Source organism: Dendrobates tinctorius, unplaced genomic scaffold, assembly GCF_039654945.1.
Source record: "Dendrobates tinctorius isolate UK_male_01 unplaced genomic scaffold, ASM3965494v1 ptg000070l, whole genome shotgun sequence".
Classification (NCBI taxonomy): Eukaryota; Metazoa; Chordata; class Amphibia; order Anura; family Dendrobatidae; genus Dendrobates; species Dendrobates tinctorius.
This window is the reverse complement of record NW_027361738.1, coordinates 18,692,061-18,717,521: the sequence shown is the minus strand read 5'-3', so window position 1 is coordinate 18,717,521 and position 25,461 is coordinate 18,692,061. Positions and strand designations below refer to the sequence as shown.

Genomic DNA, 25,461 nt, shown 5'->3' with positions numbered 1-25,461 from the left:
AAGGAATTGAGGGTAAACTGATTAAATTTGCTGATGACACAAAGCTAGGAGGGATAGCTAATACTAGAGAAGAGAGAGAGAGGATTCAAAAAGATTTAAATAAACTGGAGAAGTGGGCAGCAACTAACAGAATGGTTTTTAACAGGGAGAAATGCAAAGTACTACATCTGGGCAATAAAAATGAAAAAAGCATATATAGAATGGGAGGAATAGGGCTAAGTGACAGCACATGTGAAAAAGACTTGGGTATACTAATAGATCACAGACTGAATATGAGTCAACAGTGTGATGCAGCAGCAAAAAAGGCAAATGCAATTCTAGGATGTATTAACAGAAGCATACAGTCTAGATCACGTGAAGTAATTATTTCCCTCTACTCCTCTTTGGTCAGACCTCATCTGGAATATTGTGTCCAATTTTGGGCACCACATTTTAAAAAAGACATCAACAAACTGGAGCAAGTTCAGAAAAGAGCGAACAGAATGGTGACCGGTCTGCAAACCCTGTCTTATGAGGAAAGGTTGCAGGATTTGGGAATGTTTAGTTTGCAAAAGAGAAGACTGAGAGGAGACTTAATAGCTGTCTACAAATATCTAAAGGGCTGTCACATTGTAGAAGGATCAACTTTATTCTCATTTGCACAAGGAAAGACTAGAAGCAATGGGATGAAGCTGAATGGGAGGAGACACAGATTAGATATTAGAAAAAACTTTTTGACAGTTAGAGTGATCAATGAGTGGAACAGGCTGCCACGAGAAGTGGTGAGTTCTCCTTCAATGGAGGTCTTCAAACAGAGGCTGGACAGACATCTAACTGGGATGATTTAGCGAATCCTGCGTTGAGCAGGGGGTTGCACCAGATGGCCCAGGAGGTCCCTTCCAACTCTACGATTCTATGATTCTATGATTCTATGATTCTACGAGGTGTACGGAGCGGAGCCACGTGTGTACGAGGTGTACGGAGCGGAGCCGCGTGTGTACGAGGTGTACAGAGCGGAGCCGCGTGTGTACAAGGTGTACAGAGTGGAGCCGCATGTGTACGAGGTGTACGGAGTGGAGCCACGTGTGCATGAGATGTACAGAGCAGAGTCATGTATGTACGAGGTGTACAGAGCGAAGCCACGTGTGTATGAGGTGTACAGAGCGGAGTCGCGTGTGTTCGAGGTGTATGGAGCGGATTCACGTGTGTACGAGGTGTACGGAGCGGAGCCACGTGTGTACGAGGTGTGGGGAGCGGAGCCACATGTGTACGGAGCAGAGTCGTGTGTGTACTTGGTGTACGGAGCGGAGCCGCGTGTGTATGGGGTATGCAGAGCCGTGTGTGTACGAAGTGGAGCCATATGTGCAATGGATGTACGGAGTGGAGCCAAGTGTGTGTGAGGCATACAAAGTGGGCATTTCCCACCGACACAGGAGTACACGGCAGAGCCCCGAGGAGCACTTTAAAACTCGTACGTGACATTCCACCAGAAGTGATGTGCTGGAAGCTGACCGGAAATGAGGTAATTTCATGAGGCGATTGTGACAGAACCAGGAATGCTTCAGATCCATCACCATGTCCTCCTCCGACACCGTAGACAGCAGGATTGCCTTGGAATCAGGGATGCCGGCCATGTGTGTGGATCATGATATGTCCTGCACCGGGAGGCTCAGGTGGGCATTACAATGGGAGCCGGGCTGCTATAGTAACTTTATAGAATTTCTTTCTCTCTCTGCTTCTTTCTCAGACTCTGTTCTGTCTTTCCCTCTCTTTTTCTTTCTCTCTCTCTGTTCTTTCTCTCTGTTCTTTCTTTCCCCTCTCTTTCTTTCTTTCTTTCTCTCTGTTCTTTCTTTACTTCTTTCTTTCTCTCTCTCTGTTCTTTCTCTGTCTGTCTCTGTTCTTTCTTTCCCATCTTTCTTTCTCGCTATCTCTGTTCTTTCTCTCTTTCCCCTCTTTCTTTCTCTGTTCTTTCTTTCTTTCATTTTGTCTTTCTTTCTCTCTCTCTCTGTTCTTTCTTCCCCTCTTTCTTTCTTTTTCTCTCTGTTCTTTCTTTCCTTTTTCTTTCTTTTTCTTTCTTTCTTTCTTTCTTTCTTTCTCTCTCTCTCTATTCTTTCTTTCCCTCTCCCTCTGTTCTTTTTTTCCTTCCCCTCTTTCTTTCTCTCTGTTCTCTTTCCCTTTTCTTTCTCTCTCTCTGTTCTTTCTTTCTCTCTCTGTTCTTTCCCCTCTTTCTTTCTCTCTGTTCTTTCTTTCCCCTTTTTTCTCTCTTTCTATTATTTCTTTCTATCTGTTCTCTCTCTGTTCTTTCTTTCCCCTCTTTCTTTCTCTCTCAGTTCTTTTTTTCTGTCCCCGATTTCTCTGTGTTCTTTCTTTCCCCTCTTTCTTTCTCTCTCTGTTCTTTTTTTCCTTCCCTTCTTTCTCTCTCTGTTCTCTTTTCTTTCCCTTCTGCCTTTCTCTCTCTGCTCTTTTTTTCTGTCCCCGCTTTCTTTCTCTGTGTTTTTTCTTTCTCTTTCTTTCTTTCTTTTTCTCTGTTCTTTCTTTATTTCCCCTTTATTTTTCTTTTCTTTCTTTCTTTCCCTTTCTTTCTCTCTGTTCTTTCTTTCACACTGTTCTTTCTTTCTTTATTTCCCCTCTTTCTCTCTCTCTCACTGTTCTTTCTTTCCCCTCTTTCTCTCTCTGTTCTTTCTTCTTTCTCTCTCTGTTCTCTCTCTGTTCTTCTCTCTGTTCTTTCTCTCTCGCTCTCCTTTCTTTCTTTCTTTCTTTCTATTTTCTTTTTTCTCTCACTATGTTTTCTTTCTTTCTTTTCCTTAGTACCAGTCAGTGTGCCCACAGTACCAGCCACTGTGCCCATAATGCCAGCCACTATGCCCCTAGTACCAGTCAGTGTGATCAGCAGTGCTAAATGGGTGTGGTTGGGCGTGGACATGGGTGTAACTAGTCACAAAATGGGTGTGGTTGGGGTGTGGCCTAAAATTTGCAGCTGCGCACACAGCAGCCTTTGTCCCTTTTTCCCTTCAAAAGTTGGGAGGTATGGCTAATTATTTGCCTATTCAAATTTACCATGTGGAGCGCCACGGAGCCGAGGCGCAAGGAAGAGAGCAGCACTGCAGGAGGCGGCAGGAGTGGGTCCTGAGAGTGTGAGCGCCGGTGCAGAGGAATCAGCCCTGAGGTGAGATCAGCATCAGTGCTGTGCTGCGCTGCCACTGTGGGGGAGGAGAGGAGGAGACAGACTGACTGTCACAGACAGTGGCTGCAGCCACAGCATCAGTGTGTGTCTGTGAAGTCACTGTGTGCTGTGCCCCATAACTAAATGCTGCAGCTCAGGAATGTCCGGACAGTGGATGGATCCTCTTGGTCTGGCCTGCCCTGCCTGCTCCAGGTAAGAGCACCAGAGCTGAGCAGGACTGAGGGACTGGGGCCGAGGCAGGCATGATTTTGGGGGGCTCCTGGGGGAGAACTGAAGCATGGCCTGGCTGCTCATGAATGGGGGGCCACTGGCCTGGGGAGAAGCATAGTCTTGGCTGCTCATGAATGGGGGGCCCCTGGGGAGAAGCATGGCTGCTCATGAATGGGGGGCCCTGGGGGAGATGGCTGGCTGCTCATGAATGGGGCGGCTCATGGGGGGAGAAGAAACATGAATCAAGCGGCCCACATAGGGGGGAGAAGCAGCATAAACTGGGGGGCACATGGGGAGAAGCAGCATAAACTGGGGGGCTACCACATAGAGCAAGAAGCACTATGCCAAAAGTAGACCGCATATGGGGGAGAGCATTATGAAACAAAGGGAAATGGGGGTGCCTATATATATTACCTGGAGGCTGTCTTGGGCTATATATGTTATTTAGAGGCTATGCTGTGCTGTATATATTACATGGAGGCTGTTTGGGCTGTATATATTACCTGAAGGCTATGCTGGACTGTATCTATTACCTTAAAGCTATTCTGGACTGTATAAGTTACCTGGAGTGGAGGTTATGCTGGGCTGTATATATCACCTGGAGGCTGTGATGGGCTGTATATATTACCTGAAGGCTGTGCTGGGCTGTATATATTAACTGGAGGCTGTGCTGGGCTGTATATATTAACTGGAGGATGTTCTGGGCTGTATATATTAACTGGAGGCTGTGCTGGGTGCTGTATATATTATCTGAAGGCTGTTGCTGGACTGTATATATTAAGTGGTGGCTATGCTGGGCTGTATATGTTATTTGGATGCTGTGCTGGGCTGTATATATTAACTTAAGGCTATGCTGGGCTGTATACCAAATTTTATTTGGAGGCTATGCTGGGCTGCATATATTAACAACTAGAGGCAATGCTGGGATAGTGGGCTATATATGTTATTTGGAGGCTGTGCAAGCCTGTATATATAATTTGGTTGCTGCAACTGGCAAATAATAAATACAGCCCAGCAGCACCCTACAGATATTATATCCAGCCCTGCATAGCCTCAATATTAGATAACAACAAATAACAAATAACTTTGTTGCCCTATGAAGGGCCCAAAAAATTTCTTGCACAGGGGTCCACTACAGTCTGTGTCTGCCCCTGAGAAAGATACAGACTCCTTTAATAATCGTAAATAAACCATACTTATGACCTCACCTAATTCCCCTGAAGCCCTCGTTCTCCTGTAATAAAATTAAAGTTAAAAAGCAACAATATTCCAAACCTGTCTGTCGTTCTGTCCCATGCCATAATCCATGTCTGTGGGATTAATAGTTTTCAACCTGGATGGTGCTAAGATGTGACCGATCAGGCTGAGAACCACTGGTGAATGAGCCGTTGTGAGCGCTGCCTCAGAGACTAGCGGTGATGTCATCAAGGTTACCTCCAGTCACTGAGGCAGCGTTCCCTGCAGGACTCAATGGCCGTGACCTCAGCACCATGGGAAAATGTCAGTGATGAGGTCAACGCAGTTGAGGCTCAGTGACTTCACCACAGATCATGGTGAGAAATACGGTGATCTGCTGTGAATCCACTGTGCTTGAACTGCTGTGAACTCAGTGACATTTTCTCACAGTGCTAGCGGGGATCTCACCGAGGTCACAGCAGTTCAATATGGCTGAGAACGCAGCCTCAGTGACTGGACGTAACCTCGATGACATCACCGCTGGTCCCTGAGGCTCCACTCGCAGTATTTCATTCCCCAGTGGTTCTCAGCCTGGACGTTCCCATCTTGGCACCGTCCAGGTTGAAAACTATTAATCCCCCAGACATGGATTACGGCATGGGACAGAACGACAAACAGGTATGGTATATTGTTGTTTTTTTAGTTTAGTTTTATTACAGGAGAATGAGGGCTTCGATGGAATTAGGCATTAGGTGAGTATAACTGTTTGTTATTTTTAAATAAAATGGAAAACTGTGTTTAGTCTTATTTCTAATAAAGGACTTTTTCCGGCTGTGTCTTTCTTTACCATACAACTATAGGATTAGTAATAGATGGGTGGGAAACACCGGCTTTTGTGCTGTGTCTGTTCAGCTATATTCGGCAATTTAATCGACGATTAAATTGACGAATATTGCAAATTTGGCAATCATGAGCCTAACCAAACATTGAAATATTTGCTCATCTCTACTCATGAGATCATTAAGAAAGATATTTCGGTCATGATGCAAGAAATAGCACTCCCTTATTAGGGATATATATGTCATGTATTGTTAACGAGTTAATGTAAATAGTTGAATGTTATGTAGTAAGTCAAACCATTTAAAAGCAATATTCATGAACGGTCTACTGTATTATGAATGTCTAGTGCATGTCCTGAGGGGACAGGGCATGACACCAGGTTCTCTTTTTGGAATCCCTTGAATATTTGCATAATATCCATCAAGGGCTCTTAACTAGGCAACTTTAGTTGAAGTGTTCCTTTAAACAATGTGCCTAAGTGAATTTAAATTTATTTCTCTTGTACAACACATATCCACAGGTACAAAATATTCATGAAAAATATTTACTAATCTGTATACTGAGCGTGACTGGAAACCAAATTATATTAGTAATCTAAGGGTTTAATTAAATTTATACAGTTGTAAGCTGAATTAGTTAACTAAATAAGTCGTTCCTTACTTCACTGAACCGTAACTTTAGTTTTCATTTCTATACTTTGCTATCTTTTGTTGCACCTTGTTGGGATGGGTGGGATTAGGGTTTGTCAGTGTACTGTATTCTCTTGTTTTGAATTAATTCTAATTTGAAAAATGTCAATATAATACATTTGATTTTTTTTAAAAAAAGCTATTTGTACAGTTGAACAATTTATAATTTTCTTCTACAATAAATTAAGAAGAAAAAAAAAGAAAAGATTTATCTAGACGATGGTATCTTGCATTAGATTTTGTTTTTTTTAGCCAGTCCAAAATTCAAATTAGAAATGTATTACCAAATCTTGGGTTAAAATCATTACCTGCTGTACAAAGGCTGATTTTGGATTGGATTCAGGATGTGTTTGAATGTCATCGTCACTGTCTGGTGGTTCTTCTTTCACCTTCACGGATGTTAGGTGGTCAGTTCTAAGATCAGTGCTGCTATGACTTTTTATGTTACCAGTAGATGAAACCCTTTCTTCTTGCATTGTATAATCACTGTGATGTTCTTCTTCTGATTCCTCCAATTGGCTTCCCGGTTGGCGAAGTTGTTCAATGGATTTAGAAAGCATCTTTAAAAAGGAAAATAATTACATTAATAATATTAAAAAAAATCATAAATCATTAGCATAGTCAACATGTAAGCATGTTTGATGACTTTGACCACATAAGTGAAAATCTGATTAGGGACTTGGTTGTTTTTGACCATTCAGCGTTCAGTATGGGAAACTATATGATTTGCCACATTGAACAGATCTTATTTTGGTTTTTATTGCATTTTACATGAACTTTAGAAGTTTTAAAATAAATGAATAGAGAGAGCCACAAATGCACAGCCACCCCTACCCTGGAAGCAGTTTGTGATTTGGTTGCTGTTTTCGACACATGTGTGTCCCAGGTATGACAACTGTCGTAGCAGATGTATTATTAAGTGGTTTCACCATTGTGCATTTATAACATGTCCACATAATATGCTGTCAATGTACATAGTAACATAGTTATTAAGGTTGAAGGAAGACTTTAAGTCCATCTAGTTCAACCCATATCCTATCCTAACTTGCCCTAACATGTTGATCCAGAGGAAGGCAAAAAAAACCCATGTGGCAAACAGTAAGCTTCACATTGGGGAAAAAAACTCCACATACGGCAATCAGACTAGCTCCCTGGATCAACGCAATATTAAGGAAACTAGTGTATATACCCTGTAATATTATACTTTTCAAGAAAGGCATCCAGTCCATTCTTAAATTTTAGTAAGGAATCACTCATTACAACATCATATGGCAGAGAGTTCCATAGTATCACTGCTCTTACAGTAAAGAATCCGCATCTGTGAGTATGCTTAAACCTTCTTTCCTCCAGAAGTAGATGATGCCCCCTTGTCCCCATCACAGGTCTAAGAGTAAAAAGATCATTGGAAAGGTCTTTGCATTGTCCCCGCATATATTTATACATTGTAATAAGATCACCTCTAAGCCTTTGATTTTCCAAACTAAATAACCCCAAGTGTAATAACCTGTCTTGGTATTGCAGACCCCCTAGTTCCCTAATAACCTTGGTCGCTCGTCTCTGCACCCGCTCCAGTTCAGCTATGTCTTTCTAATACACCGGAGACCAGAACTGTACACAGTATTCTAAGTGTGGTCGCACTAGTGACTTATATACAGGTAAAATTATGTTCTCCTCATGAGCATCTATGCCTCTTTTAATGCATCCCATTATTTTATTTGCCTTTGCAGCAGCTGCCTGACACTGGCAACTAAATGTGAGTTTGTCGTCCACCCATACACCCAGGTCTTTTTCAGTGACAGTTTTGCCCAGTGTTTTACAATTAAGCACATAATTATACATCTTGTTCGTTGTACCCAAGTGCATGACCTTACATTTATCCCCATTGAAGCTCATTTGCCATTTATCAGCCCAAGCTTCTAGTTTACATAAATCCTCCTGTAATATAAAATTGTCCTCCTCTGTATTGATTACCCTGCAGAGTTTAGTGTCATCTGCAAATATTGAAATTCTCTATGCCCCCTACAAGGTCATTAATAAATATGTTAAAAAGAAGCGGGCCCAATACTGACCCCTGTGGTATCCCACTGCTAACCGTGACCCAGTCTGAGTGTGCTCCATTAATAACCACCCTTTGCTTTCTATCCCTGAGCGAGCTCTTAACCCACTTACACATATTTTACCCTATCCCCATTGTTCTCATTTTATGTATCAACCTTTTGTGTGGCACCGTATCAAAAGCTTTTGAAAAGTCCATGTATACCACGTCCACTGAATTCCCTTTGTCCAGTCCGGAACTTACCTCTTCGTAAAAGCTTATCAGAGTAGTCTGACAGGAACGGTCCCTTGTAAACCCATGTTGATATTGGGTCATGAGGTTATTCTTCTCCAGATTCTCCAGTATAGTATCTCTTAGAAAGCCCTCCAGGATTTTACCCACAGTTGAGGTTAAACTTACTGACCTATAATTTCCAAATTCAGTTTTTGTCCTTTTTTGAATATTGGCACCACATTTGCCATACGCCAGTTCTGTGGTACAGACCCTGTTGTTATGGAATCTTTAAAGATTAAAAATAATGGTCTATCTATGATCGTGCTTAATTCCTGCAGTACTCTTGGGTGTATCCCATCCGGGCCCGGGGATTTGTCAATTTTAGTGATTTTTAGATGCCGCCGTACTTCCTGCTGGGTTAAGCAGGTGACATTTAATGGAGAATTTTTATCCCTGATCACGTTATTCGTCATGGAATTTTCTTGTGTAAATACTGTTGAAAAAAAGTCATTTAGCATATTGGCTTTTTCCTCATCCTCACCCTCATTTCACCCAGACTATTTTTAAGGGGACCAGCACTATCATTTTTTAGCTTCTTACTTTTTACGTAGTTAAAGAATATTTTGGGATTATTTTTACTTTCTCTGGCAATGAGTCTCTCTGTCTCAATCTTTGCTATTTTGATTTGCTTTTTACAGAATTTATTTAATCTTCTGTATTTATTTAATGCCTCATCACTACCTACTTGCTTTAATTCTTTAAATGCTTTATTTTTGTCACTTATTGCTCCCCTTACAGCTCTATTTAACCATAGTGGTCTCCTCCTATTTCTAGCATGTTTATTCCCATACGGTATATATTGTGCATAGGTCCTATTCAGGATGCTAATAAACGTCTCCCATTTTCTTTGTGTATTTTTATGTCTCAGGATATCATCCCAATATGACAGTTGTCATACACTGACAGCATATTATATGGACATGTTGCAAATGCACAATGGTGAAACCACTTAATAATACATCTGCTTTTAGGTAAACCCTTCCCAATCTGAGGTCTGCATAAAATAGGGACAGAAACCCTGATTTAAGTGGTATGTCACTTACTAGACTTTTTTTCTGTAGTTTTGACAAAATCACGATTTTATCTTCTGTATATCTGCTAGTTTTCTCAATGGTGAGAAAACACCGCCCACACCACTGATTTACAACTTTCTACCTGTACTGTGCACAGACAGGAAGCTGCTAATCAGTAGCGTGAGGTTGGGTGGGGATAGCCTGAGCTCATGAGCATTGGGGACTACAGAAGGAGGAGCTCATCTCTGAAAAGGACAACCAAAACTGCAGCATATAAAACAGTGGGTTTACAAAACTACAGCAAAAGTCCAGTAAGTGACCCAATGGTGGAATTAAAACTTCTGTCCTTAATTTATGCTAATCTCACATTGGGAAGCAAAAACCTGGTGGCATATTCTCTTTAATATTTTTGCTAATCGTCCAGCTTCCTTTTCCCTACTTATATAAATAAGTCTGCCGTCACAACTTTACAAACCGAATTGCTGAATGGCAGCATACATCTGAGCATCCACCAAACAGGTGGATCCAAATTATGAATAATTTGCTAAATACAGTAAGTGTATAACAGAATTAGCTTTTAAAGTGAATAACCAGCTTGGGAGCCACTTTAAAGATTATAATTGGGCATTGGAATTTCATAAACAGTAATTAAAAAATATAGCGTTATCATAAGTTATCCCACTATAAACTGTGGGAGTATATTATATAGAAGTTCATTAATTATCTCGTGGGCTTTGAGAATATGAAATCTACGGTTTCTGCAGACAAGCTGGCAATATAAAGGCAGCAGGGAAGACAGTAATTTACAAAGTAAAAATGTTATGTACTTGATGTGGAGCCATCACCATATGGATAGTTTGTGCTTGTTTTTACATGGCTCATATATATATACAGTATAGTCGCTTATATAGCCCTGGTTATGTACCTCTAAAATCATGGCTCTGGGATTGCAATTGTAAATACACCTAAGAATCTTTGCAACGTAAGTGTTCAGTTAACTGAGTAGTAAATGTTGACGTAATGGCAGTCCCCTAAGTACAGTTAAAGAGTTAACACAAGAGTCTCTGGAACCTGTAACAAAAAAGACTTTTAATAGGAAACAGCTATGCCAAGGGTTATCTGCTCAATTCTCACATAGTAGGCTTTGAAGTTAGTATTACAGCACAGAACAGATGGGACTTAAGTGAGGCTTGTGGATGGACTGTTTTTCTTTAGATGTCTAAAAACCAGCGGATTGTAGCGATGATGCATTGTAAAAAAAAAAATAAGCTAAACTAGTGTTTCTCAACTCCGGTCCCCAAGACCCATGGACAGGTCAAGTTTTCAGGATATCCTTAGCATTGCACAGGTGATTTCAAAACCTGCTCAAGCATTAATTCCATCACCTGTGCAATACTAAGGAAATCCTGAAAACATGACCTGTTGGTGGGTCTTGAGGACTGGAGTTGAGAAACAGTGAGCTAAACCAAAACAATTATTCTTAAATGATACCTGTACTGGGCGCAGTGGCGTGCCTGATGCTCATTAGCCCCAATGAAAAAGCACCAACAGGGCCCCTAACTATCATGTGTCTTTTATAGTGTTAACATTATCATAAGGGTAAGAGCCAAAGGGACCTTCTGGGAACTTCTGGGACTCCCTAGGCTCCAAAACTGCGTTGTGACTGCAACCCCTGCAGCCCCAATAATTAATCTCCTCACTGTGCATTATGCTACCATTCTGTTAGTGGCAAAGCATGGAAATAGGCAACTGGGTACCTGGGTACCAAATTCTATGGGAGCACAAATTTCAGCTGGACAGCAAGATGATTAAAGCAGCTAAGACCTCCGTGGACATCTTTGCAGTGTTGCAGATTTCGCATGCAGAGCACAGCCGTCAAGACAAGTTTGTCATCACCTATCACCTATTGCACTCTGCATAGGCTCAGACAGGGATGACAAAGCTCTGAAGGCTTTGTCCTCTTGGCTGCTGCCGATGCCCAGCAAAGCAGCCAATGAAAAACTCATCTCAACTGACAAAGGCCCTCCTCTTTTCACACTTGCAATTTTGTGATAGGAAAGACAGATACCTGCTTGGAAAGCCATGCAAAATTTAAATAAATGTCCGCAGTGAAAAAATAAAACACTAACATTATAAAAGGCTCAAGAGGGTATCCGAATTTCAAAAATTGGTGCCTAAAGGATTGCAAACTTTTAAAACAAGAAACACAGATGGTACTCATTGGCCCCAAATTCAGCACGAGCTCCCTGCCACAGCTCCGATTTCTGTATATTGGCTGCAGCGGATACGTCATGTCCACAGCTCACATCCGACATCACCATCGCAGCTGATGACTGAGCGGAGTGGCTCATGTTGTATCCATCAGCAGAGCCATTTTAGCTCAGTGTTTAGCTGCAGTGGTGATGTGTTCTATTGTCATGATGTCATCGCTGCAGCCAATTCACAAAAAATGGATCGTTGGCAGAGAAAAGGCACTGGAGCCAAGGAGGGTGAATCCTATCTGTGTTTGCTGTTTTTCAAGCGTGCAATAGTTTATTGATTTACAAGTTTGCAATCATTTGTGAAAAACTGTTATGTAAGTGAAAAAGTGAAGTCTGTACATACTTTTTCTCACCCTAACTAAGGTTAGGGTTAAGAATAGGTGTAGGACTAGGACTAGGGCTAGAAATAGGTTAAGGCTAAGTGCACACGAAGCAGAACATTTCTGCTCAAAAACCTGACTCCCTTCCCAGAAACCGCGCCTTTTTTGTCTTTGCGTTTTCTGCGCGTTTTTGTCGCGGTTTTGATGCGTTTTTTCCGGCGCGTTTTCAAAACGCATTGAACAAGCCAGAAACGCAGAAAAAAATGCGAAATTAATGAGCATGCTGCGTTTTTTACCGCGATGCGGTTTTTTCGCGGTAAAAAATGCATCAATGTGCACAAAAAGTGCTAAATGCATAGAAATGAATGTGAAGCTTCTTTTTCACGTTTTTCCCGTGGATTTTTTGGCAAATCCGTGGGGAAAAATGCGAAAAAAACGCTGTGTGTGAACACAGCCTAAGGTTTCAGACTAGATTTAGAACTAGTGTTAGGGATACTGTTAAGATAAAGGATGGAGTTAGGTTATGGACCATGGTAATCAAATAGTTACATTAAAAACAAAACCAAAAACAGAAAAATTAAGTAAAAACTCTTCTTAAAAAATATTTATAACCATATTTTTTAAAAATATTATGCAAGATTTCAGTAAAATAAAAAAAACTACAGGCTGAAATGGTAAACTATAATTACATCCATATTATTATTTTGTTAAAATACAGCCAAGCTTTTTGGGCGATAAGGGGTAATATTAGACCCGTGAAAGGGAATCACGGAGCACTAATGGTCTACAGCTTACACTAGTTTCACACTTGCTCTGCCACCTGCCACACCCCTTCTGGTCAGCTCCTCCTATGGGCGCATGACGCTGCATGCGACCGGCGTACCCTATCTTTATCATTGGGTATGCAGGTCGTGCGCTGGTATGCTTTTGGCGGCGCATGCACCCTTTTGATGGTGCGCCAACGTGTGCCAAATGCACTGTGTTGCATTTTGGTGCACTTGGCGCACCATCAAAAGAGCGCATGCGCCGCCAAAAGCATACCAGCGCATGGCCTGCGTACCCAATGATAAAGATAGGGTACGCAGGTCGCATGCAGCATCATACGCCCATAGGAGGAGCTGACTGGAGGGGGCGCGGCAGGTGGCGGGGCTGCACGGTGGCCGTGCGCTGCACCTCCTAATGCAAGTGTGAAGCTCTTTTCACCTCAGGCTCTGATAACCCACAGTAATATACTTGTTTTACTAGACTTTTATTTAATAATTTATCTTTTATTTTATTATTTTAATCTCCTTTAGACTTTTTAATGAATAAAAACTTCACATTATAAACCCTTTTTTTATTCAAATGTCCAGCTTTGCTACTTAAAGAGGGAAAATTAGGACTTTATCAGGGGAGTAAGAAAGAAATGAGGGTACTGATACTAGAAATCATAATACACCCGCAGCCAATTTCTTTGACCTCACTCCAATTGTGGTGGCCCGTTCATAGCTCGCACAACAGCTATATCGTCTGCCTCCAGTATCCTCACTTCTTGAATCTATGTTCAATTTAGCATGATGTCCATAAGTAAAATAATAAAAGAAGAGAAAACTATGTCTCTGATGTAACGGAGCATAAACAATTTGTGTAATCACTACGCTACAAGGAAAAGGCAGCAGCCCCTCTGCATACAAATGAATTCAATCAGACAGGAATCTGCCTTCCAAATACAAGGGCGCAGTTCAGATTTCCAGACATTAATATTTAAAAGAGTCAGGCAAACTATTTCCACCCACACTCAGATGAAATGTCACAATTTGCATTGCAGGCACAGATTTCAAGGTGTTTTACATAGAGTGGATCCCATAGGTAAAATATCCACTATGACTATATATATCCATACTGTCAAAATCAAGATTGACACACTGTGATTTCAGATTACAAACTAAATATAATCAAAGAGATTACTTTAAAAAAAAATTTCAATAGTTCGCAGGATGTCTAATGTGTTCATTTCACTTTGGATTGTCAAAATTCCTCTATTCCTATTTACTTGCATGCTCCTGTTCGGTGCAATCTAAAAGACCTTAGCATATTAAATATATTCAGAAAACATAAAAGATCACATTTCCTGAACATTACCAACGTCTGGGAAACAATATAAGGCGAAGATTTCATTATAGATGTAAATCAATGCAGGTTTATCAGGCTCCCTCTAGTGGTAAGAACACACTTAGCTCCTGGGAAGTTTTTCTTCCTCAGTTTAGTACATACATTAGGATTAAAAGGCGTTTCCCATTTAGAATTGTATTTAGTTCTTAACGTCTACTCCCACAGGATTTTTACAATTTGGAATTTCCGCAGAAGTAAAATTTGTAGCAGAATATACCGTTATGATCTCGTTGTGGAAATTGTTTTGATTTCCCACTTATTTTAACTTATAGCTTGGAAAAAGGATTTCAAATTTACAGAACTAGTCAATTTATGCTGTGGACTTTTTTGTGCAACATTGGAATGAGATTTCAAGAAATATCATGCAAATGCAGGCGTTATAATATGCTCCAAGAAAATCTGCAGCAAAATATATGCTGCATATTTGTCTAGTGGGAACGTGCCTTTAAAGGTTGTCCCCTGATTAAACTACATTTTAATCAAAAAATCTTGGAATAATGATATGTTCCACAATTGGATGTGTTACAAAATAATGTTACTGTGCTGAGATAATCTTATAAACGTGCTCCTGCTATACACTGCTATTTACTGTGTACGACCATGCAAAGCTGCTCCAGTTCATGGTCGGCAAATGCACAGCTCCTGGACAGGGGGGAAGCATAAAGCCCCTGTTACACACTGTGATATCGCTAGCAATATCGCTGCAAAGTCACCGATTTTGTGACGTTGCAGCGATATTGCTAGCGATATCGCTGCATGTGATACTTACCTCCGACCGGCTCCCCCGCTGGCTATCGCTGATCGCGCGAGAAGCTGCTGGATCATTTCTCGTCGTCAGCTTCCTGTGGCGCTTCCTGGTGTGACGACGAGCGACGCGTGGAGCCGGGCGGGAGGACGCAGGATCGCCGCGTCTGACAGGTAAGTAGCGATCCCCGTCCCCAGCGATGTCGCTGGTGAGATCTGCCTGAGTGGCAGCTCACTAGCGACCACCCAGCGATGCACCAGCGATCCTGACTGCGTCATATCGCTAGTCGGGATCGCTGGTGCATTGCTAGGTGTAACGGTACCCTAAGTCACTTATGATAAGTGAGTATGCAGACAAAACTGGAGGGGCTTGCAGATAGTGTTTTCTGAGGTAGCACTTTTCCTTACCTGAGGTAACACAGGAGTGACTATTTTAGGCACATCTCTAGCCCTCTGAGTCAGTGACATAGAAGCTCTAGCAGCAGTTGAGCTTGTATGCCAATGACTTAATTTATGAGTAGTGATGAGTGAACGTGCTCAGATAATGTGTTATCCAAGCATGCTCAGGTGTTATCCGAGTATCTTGGGTGTGCTCGTATATTATGCTGGAGTCCCTGTGGCAGCATGATTTGTTAGACAGCTTGAAAACATGCGGGGATGGCCTGTTTGTTAGGGAATCCCCCCATGTGTAGTGGCTGTCTAACAACCGCAAATCATGCAGCCATAGGGATTCGAACATAATATATGAGCACACCCAAGATACTCACATACTACCTGAGCATGGTCTGATAACACGTTTTCTGAACACGTTCACTCATCACTAATGATTAGCTCACAAGACTGGTGACATGGCAGAAACGCTCACTCCAGAGATAAAATGGACAGGGAAATGTGTTACTTCAGACAGTAGCAGCTGTAAATGCCCCTGTTGTTTTGTCTATATTTTTACTTTTCATAAGTGACTTATGCCTTTTCCACCAGACAGGAGCTGTGGAATCTGCCAACCATGAACTGGAGCAGCTCTACATGGTAAGACACAGCAAATAACAGTACAGAGTAGAGCGGGACCTGTTGAAGCGTCTGTGTACGCGAAACGGCTGTCGTCCGTCTTTTCTCCCCGCATGCCTCATGTTACCTGCCCGTCCTTTATTGTGTGACCTTTAATGGTTGAATAAAGAAACATTGCACTGCAAATTGGGTGAGTGCCGCATCTCTTTTCCTCTGTTCATTTATCATACATGTTTTTTCTGATGCAGAGCACCGTTATCCCTAGCAGCGTGCTGCATACTGTGTGCCAGTGATTGATCCTGGACTAGTTGCTGGTGGATTGGTGCCTTGGTGCCGTTCACCTGTGTTTTCTCTGAATTGAAATATATAAGATTATATCAGCACAGGGACATTTTTTGTAGCACAGCCAGCTGTGGAACTTATTATTCCAAGATCTATTGATTAAAATGTATTTTTTTCGTGTCAAAACCTTTTAAGGTTAATATTTTATAGTTAAAATAATTGGATATCATGGAATCCAAATTGCTTCAAGTGTGGATCTAGATAGGTGTTGGTTTCCTCATGTATTTGACTTTTTTTTCATGATATATAATAGGGGGAGGCCCAAGAAGGGTTCATTTACTTTCATGATAAATTGGGCATGCCACCTGGAGAAAGGCAACTAAGAATCAAATTTCCCATGGTTAAAACTTCAAATATGTTGGGATATGATTAGTATATCGTATAAGTATATCACGAAATTATACAATATGCGGATGTAAAGGACTTATTTCTAAAAAAAAAGAAAAACTAATAGCGTTTTTGTGGTAGTATTGGGCTGTTTTGCATGTGGGAACCCTGTGTAGCTGTGGAGTTTGTACAAATGGTGTGTCTAGCTTTGATAAACACACATATTCACAAGAAAAGACTGTCACAAACCCAAGGTCATCATGACGGGTTTTGGGTTGTGATAGTAATAAGTAATGCAACCGTGAAGCCCCATTTTGCCATTTATTATGGTGCTCCCTCTGGTCTATTGATGCCACTGATATAAATGTTGTGTCTTTTGAACACGATGTAAATGATTGTAATACCGCATATATTATTTTGCTAAATGTCTCATTTTGAATGCAGTAAGATATGTGCACATGCACCTCATGTTATGCATTCTGACCACTGGCAGTGCTGGCTCTTCTCTCTTTTTATTGCAAATTGGTTTTGTGGCTGACCACCACTTTTGCCGTGCACGCTGGGTCATGTTCGCCATCTTTTCTGTGTTTATTGTGATTGATCTAGGCTGCTGTGCACACTCACGGCAGCCCCGCCCTGCCCCAGGCTTTATTTATTTTTGCATCCATGTCTAGGCCTGCATTGCCCTTCATCTGTGTTTGCTGGTCAGGCAGTGTGTGGAGGTCAAACCTGAGATGTCTGTGTTCAGACCTGGTTGGCCTTCATCTGCACCTGCTCCATCTGGCTGCACGGGAGTGATGCAGATATGCTTCAGGTATGGATTGCATTTGATATGGTCTTGCTTTTAAAACATTTAGGAGGCCGCAATGGCACATTGAATAAATAAAAATGTAGAGTAGGACCCCCCATATGAGATTGCCTTGGCGTGGCGGGGTGGCTCAATATATTGATCAATATTTTGCTAAATGTCTCATTTTGAATGCAGTAAGATATGTGCACATGCACCTCATGTTATGCGTTCTGACCACTGGCAGTGCTGGCTCTTCTCTCTTTTTATTGCAAATTGGTTTTGTGGCTGACCACCACTGTTGCCGTGCACGCTGGGTCATGTTCGCCATCTTTTCTGTGTTTATTGTGATTGATCTAGGCTGCTGTGCACACTCACTGCAGCCCCGCCCTGCCCCAGGCTTTATTTATTTTTGCATCCATGTCTAGGCCTGCATTGCCCTTCATCTGTGTTTGCTGGTCAGGCAGTGTGTGGAGGTCAAACCTGAGATGTCTGTGTTCAGACCTGGTTGGCCTTCATCTGCACCTGCTCCATCTGGCTGCATGGGAGTGATGCAGATATGCTTCAGGTATGGATTGCATTTGATATGGTCTTGCTTTTAAAACATTTAGGAGGCCGCAATGGCACATTGAATAAATAAAAATGTAGAGTAGGACCCCCCATATGAGATTGCCTTGGCGTGGCAGGGTGGCTCAATATATTGATCAATATTTTGCTAAATGTCTCATTTTGAATGCAGTAAGATATGTGCACATGCACCTCATGTTATGCGTTCTGACCACTGGCAGTGCAGGCTCTTCTCTCTTTTTATCGCATATATTACTGTATATACTCGAGTATAAGCCGAGTTTTTCAGCACTTTTTTTGTGCTAAAAATTCCCCCCTCACCTTATACTTGAGTGAGGGTCCCAGAAGATTGAGGGGGAGCAGCAAAGGCAGAGAAGAGGGTCACAGGAGGGAGGAGTCGGCTGCTAAGGCTAAAGCCTGTGCCCAATCCTAAAGAAAAATGAATATTCACTGTACTCGCAGTGAATATTCATTTCTCTGTAATGTAATAGCATGCACAGTAGTCACAACCGCCGCCACTTCACTCCCATGGGCGTGGATGGCAGTGAATATTCATTCCGTTAAGTCGCAAGCACACGTGATCGCCTGGCCGCTGCAGGAAGCCGGCAGCTGCGGCTGACACGGTGTGCTCTACTAAATAGCAATGAATTCTCACTGCTCATTACACACATATACCCAGCGTGGCGAGCAGTGAGTATTACGGCAGCTATCCTCTGCTTGCAAGCAGTGCATGACGTCAATACCATATGCTTCTTACAAGCATAAATCAGTTGCTGGCACTGGAACAAGACGCTGTGAGGGAGCGCAGGGACGGTAAGTAGGGTGGTTTATTTTTTTTTAACTGTTTTTCAGATGGGGGCCTTGCACACACGGATAGGAATGAGCAGCCATGCATACAAGGAAAGGGATGAGGAGCCATGAATACAAGGATAGGAATGAGGAGCCATGCATACCAGGATAGGGATGAGAAGCCATGCATAGCAAAATAGGAATGAGGAGCCATGCATACCAGAATAGGGATGAGAAGCCATACATACCAGGATAGGGATTAGAGGACAATGCATACCCAGCTTGTACTTGAGTCAATAAGTTTTCCCATTTCTTTGTGGTCAAATTAGGTGCCTTGGCTTATACTCGAGTGTATACGGTGTACAATAGCAACAGCAATATATAACTACATGAGTCTTTTCATATATTGATTGCTCACTTTGTTCATCTGAATCTGATGCTGATACTTTTTCTGCTTCTCCAGGAATTGCTGATGCTGCTGCTGAATGACGAGCTGTGCCAGGGTATTCTGAGGAAGGGGAGCAGACTGCGTCCTGTGAAGGGGTCTGTGACGAGGAAGTTTGTGAACCACCCTTCCAGCCGGTGAAACTCTATCTTTTGTTCCAAGAGGGGCCTGAAGAATCTGAGCTCCGCCTGAGGAGTTGGAGAGAAAGAGAATTATTCTTAGTTAACAATGGGATGAATTATAACCGTACAGAAAAAATAATATTACACTTTCGTCCATTAGCATCAGTTCACAAAATGAAGCTGAGCAAGGGACAGCTTATCATATAATACTGTAATCTTGCTTCACATGGGGGTCCACCCTTGTATTACCATGTTTGCACGGGGAAAAGATAACTGTGGGCCGTCGAGCTCTTGTGCACTATGAAATAGATCAAGTGTTAACATGCTGTTTGGCTTCTAAGTGTCCTTATGGTTCTTTACCTTTACAGGTGGGTTTTATACTTTTCTGTCACTTCGATAATCCAGAATATTTGATAACTTACATGTAATATAACATATCATTTAAAGAAATGTCATTGTACCATTAAGATAATGCTCAGAAAAAGCTAGTCTGCCATGTATTACAGTAAAATACAAGTGAATGGAGTTTTCAAAAACACATGAACATGTATCTCAAAAATATGTATGGATTTTCCCTGCAATACAAATGTGAAAATTGGTGGCAAAATCCATATTCAATACATGCAGATTTTGTCATAGATTTCTGATAAATCCCCACAGCGTCTGATCGTAGTCATAGGTTTTTCTGTTACCTGAATGTTTTAATGAATTACTTGTTGCTAAGGTTTGTTTCTTTGTTAATGGTGGAAGTTAAGATGGCTGACACTTCCAATTAAAGGAGCATTTCCAATTTTAACTATCTTCTAACATGTCAAGGAGAACATCAGAAATGTCCTTGAACCTAGACCCCTCAGGAATTGCTAGAGGTAAAGCTGGCCAAGCACAGTAAACTGTTGCCCAAAAGATCTCTCATAACTTCTCTATACGTAGGAATGAATGGCTTGGCTTGAGCGTATTCTGTGTATGAAGAACCGAGTAAAGTCAGCCATAAAAATAAGATGGTTTTCTTCTGAAAGATGCTTCAGCGGGTCGTTTGGCCGTCAAACACCTTGTCTTGGCTTTTCCATACACAGTACCATTCATTCAGCTGAGCTTCTGTGGTGTCTATGAGAAAGCCACCGCAAAACATTTCTGGCAGTTGCTTATCTCTAGGAGAACAAATAGATCAGCAGACCAAAATAAGACATGGCGAATTGCTATCTCTCCAGACAAAAGACTGAATGGGTCACCTATAAACATTAGACAGTTGGCTGTATGGGTGGTGGGGGGCTTAAGTAACTGCTGGAATAATCTGGCAGCTGCTTATTTGCCCACAGAACTAAACACTTAGGGGACTTGATTCTAACTGTCCAATCCTTATTTTCCCCAACATAATCTTTTAGGGTAGCATAGAAAAAGAAAATGGACTATTCATAGTGGTGATGCCACGAATATGGAAACTGGGGTCACGAGAGTACAAGAACAAACATTATATATTGTGCATACAATGCATCTCAGCATGTTAAAAGCTCATTTTATGCAGCTGAAATGAGTTGTATGTTTAATAATGTTTGTTGCTGTACCCTCATGACCCAATATCCTACTTCATAGCATAGTCCACTTTCTTCTATGATACTAGGCCTAGATTGGAGGTCAAGTTGGACTATAGTGGCTTGAAGCCTCTTGATATTTCACTGTCTATCGTGGTGTTGTGCCCAATCATAGGACAACACAGTAATGTGGGAGTAGCGCCTCATCATTTTGCATGTTTTTCTTTCCCCTCTTTTATACTACACTACACATACATAGGTCCCTCTCTCCTGCAGCTCCCTCACATCATTGCATTTATCCAATGGATTCAAAATCTGTTAGTGGGGAGTCGGCAGATATACATGATCGGCAGATTTCAATAATCGGTGGGTCCAGACAACTTTTTCAAATGTACATGGGGGTCTTTAGTGTACCATTTGGATTTGCTAAAAATCATAATATGATTAAAACTACATCAGTGAAAGTCACAGTGAATTAAAAAAAGATGTGTTTTGCCATTCCTGTTACTATTCTTAAAAATGAATGAATATATTGACCACTGTTATCTATTGGAGGAAGTGTGTCCGGAATAACCTTACTGTCCATTCAGTGCTGCTGACAGTATCTGACTGTGTAGGGACATGCCACTTTGTCAATTTATTGATACATTTCTAGGATAGATAACAGAGGGGGCTACACCTTCATATACCTATATATACTATGTATATAAATTGATTGATTCTAAGGGAAACCCACCTTCAATGGAGAATAAAGTGCTGATATGTTACTTCAAAAACATTTTTTTGCCTCTTGCCGGATCTCTTGTCGAGTTGAATCATTTTACAGCAGCTCTGAATACACTAAAACCACTGAAAACTAAAGCAGCTCTGATTAAAATCCTTCAGATAAGCAGCATATCTTTGGTGAACCTATGACATGTTTCAGCACCTGGTAATATACTTATGTGAATTTTTATACGAGATAGAATGTCCTTTCTATTGGTCATTGTTGCTATTAACACTGGAAAAAGGAGAAGCATGATCTGCAATCTCGCGCTGACTCCCATTGTTACCTGTGGCTAAAAGCTTCTGTTGGCGCATTTGTTCTTTGAGCAGTAAGTGCTGCAGTAAGGCCTGGTGGCTGCTGTTGGTCTTGCCCTCCAGGGATATGTGAGCTGAAGATACAGGCAGGGCTCCTGCATACTGTCCGGGGAGCGATACCCCCTGCCTGGGCGCCTGGGGCTCGTTCTTTTGCTTTTCTTTTAATGAAGCTGAAGCCTGCAGCACAAAATCAGAGAGTTATTCTAATCCCATTACATGGATGTTAGGTTATAAGTGCTCTACTATTTACTGGTAATGAATACGTGACTGTATCTTAGGTGAAAGAATAAAAGCCTACAGACTAAAGCTGGGGTAATCCAGGAGAGGAGAACATCTAATAGGAGGCTTCATCCACTGATCATCTTTGGCTAAGTATCAAAGGTGCAAATATAGGATTACTATATAACATGAGTATTGTGACGACCGTCTGCGAATCTGGGCTGCAGTAGGACAGCGCCCCGAGTATCCCCGAGACCCTTAACCCCTATACAGGGATCTGGAATTGTAGCAAGGCCCAGGGGGTAGCTGTCTAGTGGAGCAGTGGACCAGAGCAGAACGGTCGTCAAGGGGTTAAAACTAAAACCCGTAATGGTGGTCTGGAGACAGGAGTCAGAGGCCGGCGGGAAGCAGAGGTACAAAATCAGCAGGCAGATGAAAGGTCAGGAATCCAAGCCAAGGTCAGCGTCAAAAATCAGGAGAGAGGCAGAGGTACAAAAACGGCAAGCAGAAGAAAGGTCAGGAATCCAAGCCAAGGTCAACGTCAAAAATCTGGAGAGAGGCAGAGGTACAAAAATGGCAGGCAATAGAATGGTCAGAAATCCAGGCTGAGGTCAGAGTTAACTATAGTAAATCATACAGTAGCACGCAGGGGAACCAAGAATATATCCGGCGGCTTGCAAGAACAGTCCCAAGGTATTTGAGGGATCAGGTCATCCCTCACAGGTTCCCAGACTGATGATGTCATAAGGACTGCCCCCAGGACTAGGCCAGATGGTGATGCAGTAACCCCCTGATGACTGACAGAGGGGCGGAGCCTGCGCCCACCAGATGCCTGCTCAGGAGCCACTTCTCTGTCAGCACCATCACCCACGGGTGAACCACGGTGCCTCCCAGTGGCCGAGGCAGGAACAGCCGTCCCTGAGTCTGACGGTGAAGTGATGGTCCGGCGCTTCCTAGTGGCCGAGACCGGAACAGCAGGCCCCGAGTCTGACGGCGACGTGACAGACCGGCGCCTCCTAGTGGCCGAGGCCAGAACAGTAGGCCCCGAGTCTGGCAGCGACGTGCCAGTCCGGCACCTCCTAGTGGCTGAAGCCGGAACAGCAGGCCCTGAGTCTGACAGCGACGTGACAAGTATATGGATGAGTTGGGTCAATCAGGGCTGAATCTGCTGGTAGTTAAAGCAGCTGTGGACACGAGCAAAAGAGGGCCCCTGTGCAAGAACAGTATATGGGCCCTTTGCAGTCCCAAAGCTCATCATTATAGACAATCCCATCTGTTTTGGATGTTGTAGTGGGCTCCCTTACCACTTGGACCCCTTGACGGCTGCACAAGTTCCACCAATGGTATGCCAAATTTTGAGTTAAAGGGAGCCTATCACCAGGTTTTCCCTATAGAAACCAAATAAACCACTTTTTAGCACACTTTAAATGCTCAACTACCACACATAGCTCTGAAAAGGCCTATTATATTAGTATAGCATTCTAAACTGCGCAATATGTTTATCAGCCTCTTTTATTTTACTGCCTGTGTAGGTCTTGTTACTAACTGTATAGGCACAAGAATTGAGTAAGGCTGGGGTCACACTGCGTTATGGCAGTCCATTAGACGGACTGCGTTACACCGCAGCATAAAGCGATGTAATGCAGTCCATTAACGCTGCCATTAACCCCCATTATCAGGAGCATTGCTAACGCATGCCATAATCGGCATGCACTAGCGATGTGCCATCATTCTGTGATGGAGCCTCGGATGCGGTCTGAAGCATCTGCGCTAGCGGTATAGCATAACGCAATCGCATTATGCGATAGCGTTAACGCAGTCCGTCAACGCTATGCGTTGAACGGACTGCTTTAACACAGTGTGACCCTAGCCTAAGTGTAGGTCATGTAGGATACGGCATCCATGCCAATCAAGGCAGGTGGGGACAGCTGTGGTCAGAGATGAAGTGGCTCTGAACATGGTCTGATGTCACCCAATAGACCTCTTGGCGCTTATTAAAATATAGCCACGGATCAGGGTTGCCAACCGACCAGAAATTCGAGGACAGTCCGTAAAAATGAAGCACTTTTTTTGCGCTTTCTGCAAAAGTATTTGAATTTTTGAAGCTGAAGAAACTTTTACAGGCTATTCCGTCTTTAATTATCATCATTTTATAATTTACAGTGAATGAAGTGATGTCTTCATATCAGAAGTATGAGCTGTGGACATGGATCACTTATAACCATAATGATTTATTATGGTTTCCCATTTTGTCCATACAAAATACGGTCTGACTGTGATTTTTTTGATAAGCTGTCCAGAAAAAAATGAACTGTCAAGTTGGCACCCTTGCCCAGGATAATTATAAATGACATCTTCAGGGAAATGCTGAGCGGCTGAGCTTATACCAACCAGTAGGTTGCAGGAACACAAAGGAGGCTAAAAGGTGGTTGACAGGTTTTATAGAAGAAAAACCCGATGACAAGTTCTCTTTAATGGATGTCTACTGTGGATCAAAAAGTGGAGTCCTGAGCAGGGAAGCCCTCTGTACATCCGTATGCAACAGCTCTTACAGAGACAATGCCTTTACATTATATTGTAAAATAACTGATAGTAAGTAATATGTAAATTAACAAATTGGTTGTGCCGACCTGTAAAATATCTCTCTTCCACATTTATGTACCCCACTGATTAATACGGCTATATAACCTTAATTGAGAAATAAACCGAGGAAAGGAATTACTAGTGTGACCCCATAATTCTAGCATTATGTACTAAGAGAGTGCGATTTATTTAATAGGACCGGGTCCAGCTTTATGAATAAGGGCATTATGAATCCGGGAAACACATATGGTTAAGGTACTTATTTTGTTTGGGGAGTAAACCAGATCTGGATCTCATCAACCATTAATTACTGTCACCAGGAGATTAAGGATGAAGAAGGACAGATATTTTCTTGCTTTCACTCCCTTATACCTGACTTCAGAGCAAGTGATAATAAATCCACAGTAGTTATTTAGGTTGGCGGGAGAACAACATACATACAGTGCTATCACTCACAGCTGACCTCTCCTGTTTTTCCATGCTTGGGACTACTAGCACAAACACATGTATAGAAATGTACAGCATTGTAGATTGCTTGCCTAATAATGGCTGACCAGATGGCGACAGCTAGGACGGACTCTGTACTAGACCTCCTCACCACCACCTTGTTGTAGGCATTTTACTGCTTACGTTATTCTAGGTGGAAGAGTTTAGATGACTGTCATCATAGTTTTTTCCATCTTTATGTATACTAACACACGTATAAAATATAGAATAAAACACCCATGTAGTCCCTGGAGTAATCCTGCTCTGCGGTTGCTCTGATC

At 42.2% G+C, this 25,461-nt stretch overlaps 1 protein-coding gene across 1 annotated transcript in view; it reads right to left on the bottom strand.

The window, feature by feature from the left end:
* The window catches only part of HDAC9 (histone deacetylase 9), an 875,224-nt gene that overhangs the window by 10,098 nt on the left and 839,665 nt on the right, over positions 1–25,461 (bottom strand). The window contains exons 12-14 of the mRNA XM_073581439.1: positions 21,865–22,069; positions 19,135–19,349; positions 6,387–6,638 (exon numbers count right to left, since the gene is read on the bottom strand). Of these exons, the coding sequence (XP_073437540.1) occupies positions 6,387–6,638; positions 19,135–19,349; positions 21,865–22,069 (672 nt within the window). The remainder of the gene's footprint in view (positions 1–6,386; positions 6,639–19,134; positions 19,350–21,864; positions 22,070–25,461) is intronic.